This window comes from Jaculus jaculus, chromosome 8, assembly GCF_020740685.1.
Source record: "Jaculus jaculus isolate mJacJac1 chromosome 8, mJacJac1.mat.Y.cur, whole genome shotgun sequence".
NCBI classification, from domain to species: domain Eukaryota; kingdom Metazoa; phylum Chordata; class Mammalia; order Rodentia; family Dipodidae; genus Jaculus; species Jaculus jaculus.
The window spans coordinates 70,762,669-70,777,924 of record NC_059109.1 but is presented as its reverse complement, the minus strand read 5'-3'; the positions used below and the strand labels follow the sequence as shown (position 1 = coordinate 70,777,924).

At 48.5% G+C, this 15,256-nt stretch overlaps 1 protein-coding gene across 2 annotated transcripts in view; it reads left to right on the top strand.

Annotated features, from left to right (window-relative positions):
• Tep1 (telomerase associated protein 1) overlaps positions 1-15,256 on the top strand; it is a 60,997-nt gene that overhangs the window by 29,583 nt on the left and 16,158 nt on the right. For both annotated transcript variants that reach the window (XM_004670159.2, XR_006638588.1), the window contains exons 19-44: positions 543-719; positions 957-1,077; positions 2,072-2,196; positions 2,445-2,558; positions 2,650-2,767; positions 2,904-3,098; positions 3,211-3,386; positions 3,471-3,627; positions 3,770-3,949; positions 4,343-4,435; positions 4,711-4,843; positions 4,958-5,108; positions 5,335-5,468; positions 5,593-5,681; positions 5,947-6,061; positions 6,667-6,907; positions 7,515-7,638; positions 8,493-8,617; positions 8,729-8,828; positions 9,023-9,178; positions 9,476-9,688; positions 11,374-11,524; positions 11,620-11,832; positions 13,084-13,244; positions 13,445-13,558; positions 15,102-15,209. In XM_004670159.2, the coding sequence (XP_004670216.2) occupies positions 543-719; positions 957-1,077; positions 2,072-2,196; positions 2,445-2,558; positions 2,650-2,767; positions 2,904-3,098; positions 3,211-3,386; positions 3,471-3,627; positions 3,770-3,949; positions 4,343-4,435; positions 4,711-4,843; positions 4,958-5,108; positions 5,335-5,468; positions 5,593-5,681; positions 5,947-6,061; positions 6,667-6,907; positions 7,515-7,638; positions 8,493-8,617; positions 8,729-8,828; positions 9,023-9,178; positions 9,476-9,688; positions 11,374-11,524; positions 11,620-11,832; positions 13,084-13,244; positions 13,445-13,558; positions 15,102-15,209 (3,784 nt within the window). The remainder of the gene's footprint in view (positions 1-542; positions 720-956; positions 1,078-2,071; positions 2,197-2,444; positions 2,559-2,649; positions 2,768-2,903; positions 3,099-3,210; positions 3,387-3,470; positions 3,628-3,769; positions 3,950-4,342; positions 4,436-4,710; positions 4,844-4,957; positions 5,109-5,334; positions 5,469-5,592; positions 5,682-5,946; positions 6,062-6,666; positions 6,908-7,514; positions 7,639-8,492; positions 8,618-8,728; positions 8,829-9,022; positions 9,179-9,475; positions 9,689-11,373; positions 11,525-11,619; positions 11,833-13,083; positions 13,245-13,444; positions 13,559-15,101; positions 15,210-15,256) is intronic.

Here is a 15,256-nt window from a genome sequence, read left to right as displayed (position 1 = left end):
AATCTCCAGTGGGGCTTAAGTTCCAGGGTTCTGCAGTTGAGACCATGTTGCAGTCAGCTCAACATACAACCACACACAGCTTATGGGAGGAAGGGGGTTTTATTTAGCCTAACAGAGCCATTGGCAGAATAAGCTGGCTTCCTTTCATACTTCAAACAGAGAGGCATCACCAGTAGCTAGCCCCATAAAACACAAAGAGCCAGAGCTGAAACTACTGTCCATACACACCTTTCAGGAAGGAAGATCCTCCCCAAGCACGCCTTAGGGTTGGACTTCAGGATCTACCCACAGGGACATGTCCCTTTGTAGTAGGGGTCTGCCTACTAGGAATTCACATTGCAAGCTCAATTTAATGAAACATCTGAGTCTATGGGGCCATACGTTCAAACTACCACAGACCATAAGCAGGTTATTCTCTGGAGGCCTTATGCTATCTGTCATAGGGGCCTGTGCCCAGTGTGGAAGGGCAATGGCACCAGTGGCTATGGATTTGAGAGGGAGGATTACCCTTAGGTTGAGCCCAGCCTTCTGCTTACCCCCAGATGGTGCAGCATCCGGCTTTTCATTTCATCTACTTTCCGAGACATGCATGGGGAGCGAGACCTGCTGCTGAGGTCTGTGCTGCCAGAACTGCAGGCCCGAGCAGCCCCCCACCAGATCAGCCTTCGTGCCATTGACCTGCGCTGGGGCATCACCGAAGAGGAGACCCGTAGGAACAGGTGCCATGCTGTAGGGAAGAGGAGCTGGATCAGGGCCGAGGGTCTTAAATGGCAGAACTCGGTAGGGTGGGGGCTGTAAGAATGGATGAGAGTGAGGCCAGGGACTTCCTCTTATATACCAGCAGGAGAAACCTGTCTTGAGTTTGCTCAGCATCAGCCTCTCGCCTCCATTTGTTCTTGTGTTCCCTGAAATTGTGCCCCAGTGACTCCTGCTTGTTCCCATAATCATGCCTGCAGACAGCTGGAAGTGTGCCTCGGGGAGGTGGAGAACTCGCAGCTGTTTGTGGGGATCCTAGGCTCCCGCTATGGCTATACTCCCTGCAGCTATGACCTGCCTTACCATCCTCACTTCCACTGGGTAAGGACAAAGGCGGAGGCATTAGAGGGGGAATGGGGAGGAAAAAGCCATTTTGTCAGGAACCCAGAAGATCCTTGAGTCTTGAAGTGAAACCTAGAACATACGGTGAGCAACCACGCCCTAGATAAGGCAGTTCCTTTGAGAAGTACCCATGGCATTGGTTCAGGGATATAAGAGATGAGGTTAGATCTTGTTCCACCCTCCCTTTGGACATGTGTAGGGTGTGCACCTTTGTGGGGAAAAGGTTTAATGTAATCTAGCCTCAGTTTCTCCACATATTAAGTAGAAGCAACAGCATCTACATTGCAGAGTTACTATGAAAATTAAAACATCTGTTTAACTCAGTGTGATGGCACAGTCCTGTAACCCAGCTAATTAGGAGGTCGGGATAGGGAGATTCAAAGCTATGCCTGAGCAACTTAGTGAAACTGTCTCAGAATGTAACCTTTAATCCCAACAGTTGGGAGGCAGAGGTAGGAGGATTGCTGTGAGTTTGAGGCCAGCCTGAGACTACAGAGTGAATTCCAGGTCATCCTGGGCTACAGTGAGATCCTATCTTGAAAAAAAAGGTTGGGGGGATCCAGGGATGTAAGTTGGTGGTAGAGTTCTTGTCTACCATGTGTGCGGCCCTGAATCCAATCACCAATACTGAAAAGTTCCATTTTAAAATTCATGCCATAAATGTTAGCTGGTAGCTCTATTTTATTGCTTGTGAAGGAAAGAAAGAAAATTACTGGCCAGGCATGGTGGTGCACACCTTTAATCCCAGCAGTCAAGAGGCAGAGGTAGAAGGATCGCTGTGAGTTCGAGGCCACCCTGAGACTACATAGTGAATCCAGGTTAGCCTGAGCTAGAGTGAGACTCTACCTCGAAGAAAAAAAAAGAAGAAAAAGAATATTACTGTATTGAGGAAGCCCTGGGACCTTTGAAGGTCTCCAGGGACAGACTGGTGTGACTGAGGACTGAACTTACCTGATCTTCCCTCTCCATTCAGGCCCAGGATTACCCTTCAGGGCGCTCTGTGACAGAACTGGAGATGATGCAATTCCTGAATCAGAGAAAGCACCGGCAGCCCTCCGCCCCAGCTCTCATCTACTTCCGAGATTCTGGTTTCCTCAGGTATGTTCTCCTGCAACCAGGATAGGTCTTCCTCCCCAGAGGTCAGACAGATTCAATCTTTCCCCAACATTCAGGTGAAAGGGAGAAAGAGGACTCAGAGAGCATGCCTTTGTGGCCCTGAGTCAGCCTTGAAGCTGAAGTCAGGTCTCAACCTGAGGAGTTTTGGGGGGTGACAGCCATATTGCAAGGTTGGTGGCAAGAGGCGGGCCTGAATTTGGCCCCATTCTTGGGACATCTTTGGTGGTCAGTTCTGTGCCAGATGCTTGGAGACCTGACTTCATTTCTGAGTCTGAAGAGGCTGCACATCGGGTCTCAGAACTGAAGAACTACCTGAGCGGACAGGAAGAGGTCATCTGTCGAAGGTGAGTTAGGGGCAGTAAAGAGCACCTGTACGGTGAGGTGTGTTGAGGGAACCAGGCCCACTAGGACCACCTGTGCTTGCTTTGTCTACAGATACTCCTGTGAATGGGGAGGAGTAGCTGCTGGCCGGCCCTATGTTGGGGGTCTGGAGGAATTTGGGCAGTTGGTTCTCCAGGATGTGTGGAATTTGATCCAGAAGCTTTACCTGCAGGTCAGCAGGAGGTCTGATGGCCAGAAGGGAACAAAGTGGTCTGGGTAGCCCTAGGTAGAAAGCAGCTTGATGGAGGCTGTTTTAGGCCTCGGGTCCTGGGGTCCTGGGACTGTCATTGTCCTCTGTGCCCTCTTAGCCCAGGGCCCAGCTGGAGCAGCCAACACCCATCTCAGATGATGACTTGATCCAGGCCACCTTTCAGCAGCTGAAGAACCCACCAAGTCCTGCCCGGCCACGCCTGCTTCAGGACACAGTGCAGCGGCTGGTGCTGTCCCATGGGACGCTGATCCTGGTGACTGGGCAAGCAGGACAGGGAAAGACTGCCTTCCTGGTATGAGTCTCAAAGGCAAAGCAAGAGGGTGGGCTTTGGAGCTAAGGAGGTAGGGCAAGGAAATTGGGTATGTGATAAAATGTACCATGGATTTTGTTCCTGCCCCATGCAGGCATCCCTTGTGTCAGCTCTGCAGGATCCTCATCAGGCCAAGGTGACCCCCTTAGTTTTCTTCCACTTTGCAGCAGCCCGCCCTGACCAGAATCTTGCCTTCAACCTTCTCAGACGCCTCTGTGCCCACCTGCATCAAAATACACAGGAGCTCAGTCCTCTCCCCACTACTTACAGGTGTGTATTCTGCAACTAGCAGCCTTGTGGCTGTATCTTTTGCTCCTTCCCCACCACTGACCTTGACCTCCCCATCACACACAGAGGCCTTGTGTGGGAGCTACAGCAGAGACTGCTGCCCAAGTCTGTGCAGTGCCTGCAACCTCACCAGACCCTGGTTCTGATCGTCGATGGGGCTGATCGGTTGGTGGACCAGAATGGGCAGCTGATCTCAGATTGGATCCCCAAGTCCCTTCCCCGGGTAAGTGTAAGGATGAGGCAGGATGAGATGTTGGCCTAGTTTGGAGGGAAGGAAGGAAGCCATGGGGTGAGGGGCACAGGGACCCGTATAATGTTGTTGTCCTTTTTTCTCTGCCTTCCTGCTTCTTACCCATATATCACAGCGAGTACACTTGGTGCTGAGTGTGTCTAGTGACTCAGGGCTGGGAGAGACCCTTGAGCAGAGCCAAGGTGCCCATGTGGTGACCCTGGGTCCTCTGGACTCATCTGCCCGGGCCCGGCTGGTGAGAGAAGAACTAGCACTGTATGGGAAGCGATTGGAGGAGTCGCCTTTTAATAACCAGGTCAGAGCCAGGCCAGAGCTGTTGGGATGTGGGGCAAGTCTAGGAGCTAGGAGGATGCAGCTGCTGAGGCTGCCAGAAGCCCCCCATGGACTGCTCTTTTGTTTTCTCTGCCAGGGGATGTTGTTAACAACAAGCTAACTGATCCCTCAAAACGATCACTCAGACTTGTTTCCTTGGTGTGTAGGGTGAGGTAGTCATGGTGGAGGTAGGCTAGGCTGAGCCGTGTAAGTTTTCTTGACATAGGGGCTTCGTGGGATGCTTTTCTCCTGAGGTTATGTCACAGACATAACCTGATTGGACTCTCAGATGAGGAATGACTCAGCTTAAGCTTGGAGCTACAGAACAGGCTGTGTTAGGCTCCCTGTCCCTGTTGAATTCTCCATGTCTCCTCAGATGCGGCTGCTGCTGGTGAAGCAGGGCTCGGGGCTCCCACTGTACCTGCGCCTTGCCACTGACCACCTGCGGCTCTTCACGCTCTATGAACAGGTTGGTTGCTCTGCATCTGCGAATTCCTGGTACACCCCCTGCTCTCCATTCACCTTCTTGGACTTCTGACTTCATCCCCATCTTTTGCCATCTCTGGTTACCTATTTCCTATTCTGGCCTCACTCCTGGCTCACTTCTCTCCCAATGTGTTTTTCTCTACTTTTTCATTCCTTCCCGCTGTGCTGCCTGCTGATGGAAGCCATCCCCTGTTCCACCGACCAAGCATCCTCTTTGCCTTCCCCTACTGACAAAGCCTGATTTCCTTCCTCTCCTAGGTGTCAGAAAAATTGCTGGCCCTACCTGCCACTGTCCCCCTGATGTTGCAGCACATCCTGAACACTTTGGAGCAAGAGCACGGTCACGATGTCCTTCCTCAAGCCTTGGCCACCCTTGAGGTCACACGTAGTGGTCAGTGGTTGGGGAAAACATGGAGGCAGAGGGCTCAATGCTTGCATGACCTTAGGCGGGGTCTTGACCAGCAGTACTGGTGGAGGTGGGTTCACTGTGTGGTTTGGTTTTCAGGTCTGACTGTGGACCAGCTGCATGCAGTGCTGAGTGCGTGGCAGATTCTGCCCAAGGGGACTAAGAGCTGGGAAGAAGCACTGGCTGCTGGTAACAGGGGAGTTGCTTACCCCATGGGCCCATTTGTCTACCTTGTCCAGAGTCTGCGCAGGTACAGGTGTCCCAGCCAAGCTCCCAATAACCTCACTTCTCATGTGGTCCTTTCTTCATCCTGCCCTTTCTTTGATATAGCCCCAACACCTATCTCCCATGTCTTGAATGCTACTACTCCATTATCACTATTGGAAGTGGGAATGGCATCCCATTGCTATGCCAATGTGCTGACAGGCTACCTTTTTTTCTCCCTTGATCCTTTCCACCTTTTCTCTTGAGGACAGTTTGCTAGGGGAGGGCCCTCTTGAGCGCCCTGGTGCCTGTCTCTGCCTCCCTGAAGGCCCGCTGAAGAAAGCAGCTAAACACCGTTACGGGAGGAGGCTGGGGCTTCAGAACACAGCGCACCTCCTCACTGCAGGTGATTGCAGCCTTAGTCAGCCTGTGTGAAGCTTGGACCTGGAGGACAAACCACACACTGCACCTTCCCATCTGCTGGACAGTGGATGGTTGGGTACAACCCTTTACAATGTCTGTTCTTAAAGCTCAGTTCTGGAAGACCTGTGACCCGGATGCCTCAGGCACCTTCAGACGTTGCCCTCCTGAGGCTCTAAGAGACTTGCCATACCACCTGGTTAGTCCCCAGATCCCACAGATCCTTTTGCTCAAGCAATTGCTTTTGCTATTCTTAGGCCCCTCCCCTTTTCCATTTCTCATCACCCCCTCACCATTGTCATTACCCACCTCACAGAGACCTCCTCTACTTTCCCTTTCAGTTTTCCCATTCTCCTCCCAGCTCCTAGGTATAGGTCTTGGCTGCACAGGCAGTGCCTAAGTCTATCCCATCCCTCTTTGCCAGCCTTTTCCTATTCCTCATAAATCCACTCTGACCTCCTCAGTTCCACAGTGGTCACCGTGGCCTCCTTGCAAAGTTCCTCACCAATATCCATGTGGTGGCAGCATACCTGGAAGTGGGTCTGGTTTCCCAGCTCTTGGAGGCTCATGCCCTCTATGGTGAGATAGGTCACTGGGTTTCTTTGCTGAACTGTGGGGCCTCCCACTTAGAGGGAGGAGTACTGGGGCAGGGGGGAGGGGAGCCCAGTTTTTTCCATTCCAAATTGAAAATGTCGTGAAGCATAGTTCTATTAGGAAAAGGTTCTCCGAGTTTGTTTAAGAAGCTTGTTCATTTAAAAAAAACATTATTTATCTGTCATCAGAGAAGGGGAAAGAAAAAAGGAGAGTATAGGTACATTAGGGCCTCTTGCCACTACAAATGAAGTCCAAACACATATGCCATTTTGTGCATCTGGCTTTATGTGGGTACTGGGGAATTGGACACAGGCCTACTTTGTAAGCAAGCATCTTTAATCATTTAGCCATTTTTCCAGCCCTGTTTAGGAAGCTTGTTCAAATTGCAGATTCTGGTTCCTTAGGTCTGCAGTGGGCCCAAAACTTTATACTTTGAGTAGGTGTTTCTGATGTGGGGCCTGGAGGACCACACTGTAAGAGACTATTTTAGATACACCATATGATTTTACCTGATGCTGAGGTTAACAGAGTCCAGGATAGTTTTCCACTGATACTCTCCTGCCCTGCTCTCGCCATCTTTTTAAAAATAGCTTCTTCAAAACCTGAAGAGAGCGAACAGCTCCCTGAGGCTGAGGTTGCAGTATTCCGCACCTTCTTGAAACAGCAAGCTTCAATCCTCAGCCAGTACCCTCTTCTCCTGCTTCAGCAGGCTGCCAACCAGCCTCTGGAGTCCCCTCTTTGCTGTCAAGCCCCTCTGCTTGCCCAGCGATGGCACCTTCAGCACATACTGCGATGGATTAATAAACCCCAGACCTTGGGAGATCAGCAAAGGTAAGACTCATGACCCCAACTCTGGTAAGTGTTTCAGGTAATAGCAACAGCTCTTTATGAAACTGTAGAATAAAGGACAGATCAGAATCATTATGGAGAAGCTGGGCATGGGGGTGCATACTTTTAATCCCAGCATTTATTTATGAGAGAGAGAGATAAACACACACACACACACACACACACACACACACACACGGAAGGGAATAGTGAATATGAGTACACCAGGGCCTCCTGCCGCTGCAGACAAAGTCCAGATGCATATGCCATCTTATGTATATGGCTTGTACATAGGTACTAGAAAATCAAACTTAGGCCCGCAGGCCTTGCAAGCAAGCACTTTTAACTGCGAGCTATCTCCCAACCCCAAACACAACACTTTAATCTCAGCCAGGGCTGAGCTAGGAGGCTCACTGTCAGATCTGTAGCTGGGTATACAGAATGAGTTCCAGGTCAACCTGGGCTGGAGTGATACCCAGCTTCAAATATTGCCCTCCACCCGAAAGGAATTAGCATGGATAAGGGGATTCAGGTATGGAAATAAATGCAGAAATAAATTCCATTTGTTTTCTTTCCTCGCTTCCTCCTTCTTCATACTTTTTTTTTCCAGCTCTAATTTGTCACTGGCAATTTCCTCTTCCCCAACTACTGTGGCTTTCTCCCCTAATGAGCAAAGAGGAGCTGTGGGCACTGCCAATGGGACAATTTACCTTTTGGACCTGAGAACTTGGAAGGTATGACACTAGAGGCAAGACAGAGTATCTGTTAGATACATATTGCCTTAAGCTCTGGTCAAGCCAAACACACCCTTTATATCCTGTTCGCTTCAGCAACTTTATTCAGTTCACCTCAGATTAAAGTTCATTAAAGATTAAATATCTTTGACTATCTGGGTATGATGGTGCATACCTGTAATCCCAGCACTAGGGAAGCTGAGGCAGGAGGATGGTGAGCTCAAGGCCAGCTTGGATTAGACCTAGTGAGAAACTATCTGGAAAAAAGAATAAGAGAAAGCAAAATAAGCCAAACTGTAGATACTTCCTACGTAGCTTCTAGTCAAGGCATATTATTAAATATTGCAAGAATACAGGGCTTAGTAATTCTCTTTGCCCATTGGAACACAAGCTGACATAATTGAGAGCTGTGTGATTTGTGTAGATAGAGAAGGACTTAGGATAGAGAAGGGCAGGCCTTCCATCTTAAGTGGAGATCCTCAACAAAGACACAGGGGATAATGGTCCTGGGAGTGACAGTAGCAGAGGGGAACATCAGGCTCGAGAGGGGAGACCCACAGCCATGGCCTCTCCTCATATACATATTGTCCTTTACACCTGTATGCATATAACATCCTTCCCATGGGCCCATGAAAATCTGTGGCTTGAGAATTGGGTAAGGGATTAGGAGTAGACAACTGGTACTCCTGCTTGGATCATGAAACCCCCTGAACCTGTTTTGGGGCTGGGAATATAAAGAGCCAAGGGCTCAAGTTCTTCTTGTCTTGGCCTCCTTTATGGTTGGGGCCTGGAGTGGTTGGATATGAAAGGTCAAGAGAATGGCCTGCGCCATGCTTCCCTACTGGCCCTCTCAGGAGGAGAAGTCTCTGGTGAGTGGCTGTGATGGGATTTCCTCTTTTGCCTTCCTCTCGGACAACACACTTTTCCTTACTGGCTTTGATGGACTCCTAGAGCTCTGGGACCTACAACATGGCTGTCGGTAAGGGGTCCTTTCCTTTTCACTGAGGGCCTTTCCTTTCAGAAGCTCTGAGGGAAAGGAGTGGGGAGGGAGCCCAAGGCCTATGTCCTTAACTTTGTCTTCCTGGGTTAGGGTGCTACAGACCAAGGCCCATCAGTATCAAATCACTGGTTGCTGCTTGAGCCCAGATCGCCGGCTGCTAGCCACTGTGTGCTTGGGAGGATGCCTGAAGGTAACAAGAAATAACCTTAGAATATGTGTTGGGTTTAAGTTTATTGTGTCAGTTGGCAGAGCTACTGGCTGCCTGGCTGGGGGAAGCCTTGCTGCTGAGGCAAGAGTTGAGACGAAGTGAACCGTGCAGTAGTCCTGGGACCAAGAAGCTCTGGCATCTCCCTTTAGTGCTTGATTCCTCTCTTTCTCCTCCAGCTTTGGGACACAGTCTCTTGTCAGCTGGCCTTCCAGCACACCTATCCCAAGCCCCTGAACTGCATTGCTTTCCACCCAGAGGGGCAGGTGGTGGCCATGGGCAGCTGGGCTGGCAGCATTAGCTTCTTCCAGACAGATGGACTCACAGTCCTCAAGGTAAGAATATCCCACGTAGCTCTTAGGGAGGACACACAGGACAGGGTTATGGACAGGGAGATGACAGATACTTGTATTCTTTGTCACTTTGGGTTTGCACTGAGAACAGGTCCTGTCCTTTCTTTTTTCCCTTTTTTCTTTTTTCCTTTTTTTTTTTAGGTATGGTCTTGCCCTAGCCTAGGCTGACCCGGAATTCACTATGTAGTCTCAGGGTGGCCTTGGACTCATAATGGTCCTCATACCTCCACTTCCCGAGTTCTGAGGTCCTGTCATTTCTATTTCTGAATCCTCATGTAGGAACTGGGAGCCCCGGGGCTCTCTGTCCGTACCTTGGCATTCAAAGTGTCTGGGCAGGCAGTAGCTGTAGCCAGGGTAGATGGCACAGTGGAGCTATGGGCCTGGCGAGAGAGCACGCGGCTGGCTGCCTTCTCTGCTCACTGTGGCTTTGTTACTGCTGCGATCTTCCTGCGCTCTGGACGCCAGTTCCTGACAGCTGGAGAAGATGGCAAGGTGAGTTGCGGGGGCTAAGGACAGAGCAGCAAGGGTAGGGAATATTTGAATGACAGTGGAGTGTTTGTTGAGGATTCCGGAGGAGTTTGGGTGGTTAGAGTTATGGGGAGAGGAATGTAGGTATGTAGGGGCAGCTTTCCTGAAGTCTCTGGAAGGACTTTAATGGAAGTTGCCACAGCTCAGGGATTATGAAGGGGACCAGGAGGGGACGTGGGGATCTTTTCGTTTTTTTCAGTTATTGATTTTTGTTGCTGCTGTTGTTTGTTTTTCGAGGTAGGGTCTCACTCTAGCCCAGGCTGACCTGGGATTCACTATGTAGTCTCAGGCTGGCCTCAAACTCCCAGCGATCCTTCTACCTCTGCCTCCCAAATGCTGGGATTAAAGGTGTGTACCACACCTATTTATTGATCTTTTTAATGACTTTTTAATTTTTTTTTTTTTATTCTTTGGAGTCAGTGAAGACAGTCAAGTTGGTACCACTGTTAGCCTCCTCCATCGCCACCCCTCCACAGGGACCCTTCTTGTTGGGGTTTTTGGGTCATGCATTTTGGGGTTAGCCTTTAGTTTGGGGTAGGAAGAAATGTCTCTCCGTGTCATGACCCAACATGTGGCTCTGACTTTCTTTCCGCCCCCTTCCACAAATTTCCCTGAGCCATGTTGGGTTCATTTTAGGTCTGCTTCAGTGTTGAGATCTTGGGAGCCTCTGTGTCTCTGGATATCTGGTTTGCTAGGAGTTGATTCTTCTCTATCTCCTTCACCGTTGTGCTGGTTCCTGGTTCACCAAGAAAAATTTTTGTTTTATATTTATTTATTTATTTATTTATTTGAGAGAGAGAGACAGAGAGAGAGGGAGAGGGAGAAAGGGGCTATGCCAGGGCCTTTAGCCACTGCAAATGAACTCCAGATGAATGTGCCACCATGTGCTTCTGTGGGTACTGGGGAATTGAATCTGAGTTCTTAGGCTTTCCAGGCAAGCACCTTTACCACTAAGCCATCTCTCAAACCCTATATATTGATTATTATTTTTAAATATTTATTTTATTTTTGTTTATTTATTTGAGAGAGACAGAGAGAAGCAGATAGATAGAAAGAATGGGTACACCTGGGTTTCTGGACACTGCAAACAAACACCAAATGCAAGCGCCACCTTGTGCATCTGGCTTACATGGGTACTGGGGAATCAAACCTTGGTCCTTGCGCTTTGCAGGCAAGTGCCTTAACCTCTAAGTTATCTCTCCAGCCCCATTTATTATTTTTTAATAAAAAGGTTGTACTCCTATATCCCCTCTTCCCTGCCCCCTCTTTAAAATTTTATTTATTGTTTTTTAAATTTATTTGAGAGAGAGTAAGAGAAAGGTAGGGAGAGAGAGAGAGAGTGAGAGAGGATGGGTGTACCAGGGCCTCTAGCCACTGCAAATTAACTCCAGACACATGTGCTACCATGTACATCTATCTAGCTTGAATTGAACCTGGGTTCTTGGGCTTTGCAGGCAAGTGCCTTAACTGCTGAGCCATATATATATATATATATATATATATATATATATATATATATACACACACACACACACACACATATATCCGATATATACACACACACATATACATACACACATACATACATACATACATACATACATGAAGGTTGTATGGATGTATCTTTAAACTTTTTTCTTTGGTCTCAGGTTCAGGTGTGGGCAGGGTCTCTTGGCAGGCCCCGTGGTTGCCTGGGCTCCCTTCCTCTCTCTCCTGCCCTCTCTGTGGCTCTTAGCCCAGAGGGTAACCAGGTGGCTGTTGGCTACCGAGCAGATGGCATAAGGATCTACAAAATCTCAGGTACCAAAGGGGGAATGAATGTGTTTTGCACCTTTGTGAAGAAGGCATCTCTTACCTCGTTTCCAAATGTCCTGCTCTCTTGTCCCATTCTCTAGGTTCCCAGGTGATTCACTGTCAAGTGCTAGATAGGGCAGTGTCTGCACTGGCCTGGCTAAACCCCACTGTGTTGGTGAGTGGTGCAGAAGATGGGTCACTGCAGGGCTGGCTGCTCACAGAAAGCTCCCTTCAGTCTCTCTGGCTCCTGTCCAGATATCAGAAGCCTATTCTGGGACTGGCCACCTCCCAGGAACTCTTGGCTTCTGCCTCAGGTATTGCTGAGCCGTGTTACTGAATCATTCCTTTGAAGTGCTAATACCTCCCTTCAATTTCTACTGCATGTACATATATATATCAAAATACATATGCATACAATTTTTATTTATAATTTTCATAGTGCTTTTGAATGCATTTATCATCCATGTTTTTTTTTAGACTGTTTCTTCTTGTTTCTAAGCTTTTAAGGTAGAGTCTTAATCTAGCCCAGGCTAGAGTGTAGTCTCAGGGTGTAGTCTTGGGGTAGCCTTGAACTCAGCAATCCTCCTACCTCTGCCTCCCAAGTGCTGAGATTAAAGGCATGTGCTACCACACTTGGCTCCCTCCTTAGCCCTTTGAAGTCCCACTAATTCTGAGGTTATGCCCAGTGGAAATTTAGCTGTGTGAATAGGCAGGCTTCCCGTAGGAGAGAGGTAGAGAGAGAAGTATTGAGGTGAAAGTGGAGAATGGCCTAGTCCCCTTCTAGGTGGGAGACTTGATCCTCACAGATGGTGAGGTGTAATTGACACTGAGCCCTTGAGGAGGGGTCTGGAGCAGGTGCCATAGAAGGGTGCTAGGAGCCACATTCCTCATCTGAGCTGTGCAGAGCCCAAGTTGGGAGTGCTAGGTAGTCTGTCCAGAGCACCCATGCGGTAACTGACCCTTGTCCAGGGCTCCTGTTTATCTTTGTGGCTCACACCTACCTCCTTTGGAGCTGTGCTTTTGGATGTGACCCTCAGCCTCTGGTTTCCCAGGCCAGTCTTGCTTCCTCTTTCAAGAAGCCCACCCCACACTTTCATTTCCAATACAGAGGATTTTTCTTTAATTTTTATATATGTATATATGTGTGTGTGTATGTGTGTGTGTGTGTGTGTGTGTGTGTGTGTGTGTGTGTGTGTATAGAGAGAGAGAGAGAGCAGGTTATACTCTCTTTTTTTTTTTTTTTTTGTTTTGTTTTTGTTTTTCAAAGTAGGGTCTCACTCTAGCCCAGGTTGACCTGGAATTCATTAGGTAGTCTTAGGGTGGCCTTAAACTCACAGTGATCCTCCTACCTCTGCCTCCAGAGTGCTGGGATTAAAGACGTGTGCCACCACACCCAGCGTGGCTATACTCTTTTTATCACCTCACCCCTGCTCCTGTCATCCTGGGGCCCCTCCTCAGTAGGGTTATGGTATTCACTGTGGGGTCATGAAGGCCTTAGTCAGTCCCTGTGGGATTGGGTGGGGGGAAACCATGCCTCAATGTATTCCTACCCACTCCCAATGCAGAGGATTTTGTAGTACGCCTGTGGCCAACACAATTACTGACACAGCCGCATGAGGCAAAAGACTTTCCCTGTGTTGCTGAGCTCCGGGGACATGAGGGTCCTGTAAGCTGCTGTAGCTTCAGCCTTGATGGAGGCATCCTGGCCACTGGGGGCAGGGATCAGGTGAGCTGCAGAAGGAGGTTCCACACACCTCTGCTTTCTAGACTCCATAATTGCCCATTTCCCATTGCTTTCTCCTGCTTGTGCTCTGTTAGACCTCATTCCCTTGTTCTCCCTCTTTCTTTACAACATCTTGGATGAAATGGGCCTGCTATTCCTGGCACTTGTGTCCTAATTGAGTCTTATCTGTGGAACTTACCTAGAATCTTCTCTGCTGGGATGTGAGGACACCCCAAAACCCTCTTCTGATTCACTCCTTCTTTGCCTGTCACCACGACTGGGTCACTGGCTGTGCCTGGACCAAGGACAACCTACTGGTGAGTGAAGGGACAGGAGTGATGCAGAGCCCAGGAGGGTTCCTGGTGGAAAACAACAATCTCCATTGCAGATTTTTCTGGCAACTATTACTCATCATGCTAACATTGGCTGGGCACATAGTATATGCTAGGTTTGACCTGAAATCAGCGAGTAGATTGCCACACTTCATCTTTCCAATACCCAATAAAGTAGATATTACCTTTTTATCTTCACTTTACAGACAAGATAACTGAACTCAAATAGAGGAGCATTTTTAAGGTCATGGCAGTGATAAAGATTAAAGCTGAACCAATAAACATTCAGATAGGAAAGTTCTCCCTTTTCTCCTTTTATAAAAAATTATTTATTGTTATTGTTTGGTGTGTAATGTGTGTGATATCAGTGTACATGTGTGAGTGTGAACATGTGTGGAGATCAGAGGTCAACTTTCATGTGTCAGTTGTTGTCTTTCACCTGTTTTGAGGTAGGAAAACTTGTTGTGGTGAACTCTAGAAAGTTCTTCTGTGTCTGCCTCCCATCTTGCCATCATTAGGCATGCCGGATTATAGAAGCTTGACACACCTCCCAGATTTTATGCATGGTCTGGGGTTCTGAACTCAGGCTTGCATAGCAAGTGTGTAATCCATCGAGCCATCTCTCCAGCAGCCTCCCATCTTCTTTAAGGGCTGGGGATTGAACCTAGAGCCTTGCACATATTGACAGGTACTCTACCACTAAGCTATATCCCCCTAGCCCAAAGCCTGTGTTCTTAACATGATTGCAGTAATCTCTCTCCAGGCTTTACATGCCCTGGACCTGGGATTGGAAGTACTGCTGTGATTTCTTTGTCATAAGGCACAAAATTAATCTCAAATTATTCTCTCAGGGTTGGTCAAGCTTAATTTCTCTCTGCTTTATTTTTGTTGTTGTTGTTGTTGTTGTTGTTTTGAGGTAGGGTCTCACTCTAGCCAAGGCTGACCTGGAATTCACTATGGAGTCTCAGGGTGGCCTTGAACTCATGGCAATCCTCCTACCTCTGCCTCCCGAGTGCTGGGATTAAAGGTGTAAACCACCACACCTGGCTAGCTTAATTTCTCAATGTAGAGTACTGTTGTAATTCTCAGTAAGAGATAAGAAGGGAGGGCATATCAGTTGACTAGATATTTCATAGTCCGTCATCCTTGCCTTTTAGATAGCCAGAATTCTCCTGGGCACTGTAAAGTTCATCTTTGTCTGGACTCACTGATTGATAGTATGTTAAGAACAAAGATAGCAATGACTCTTCACTGTGCACCAGGCAGGTTTTGCTGAGTCCTTTATGTAGATGCATCCAGAAACTGTATCTGATAGCATTCCATCACTATCTTCCTTGAGGCTGAGAAATCCAAGGCTCAGAGAGATGACTCTTCTCCAACCACAAATTAATTAATGATGGAGCTGGGATTTGAACCCAGGAGAACCCATGCTCTTCATCACAGGGCTTACTTTCTTCTTACCCCTCATTGTGAGCATGCAAAGGAAGGGAAATGCTGATAATCCTGCTCCTCTTACTTCTGACTGCAGATCTCCTGCTCTAGTGATGGCTCTGTGAGGCTCTGGGACCCAGAGATGGGACAGCAGCATGGCCAATTCTTGGGTCATCAGGATGCTGTGAGCGCCGTGCTGGCTGTGGTGAGAAGGAAATGAACTTCATCTGGGGCTTCAAGTAGGACCAGGGA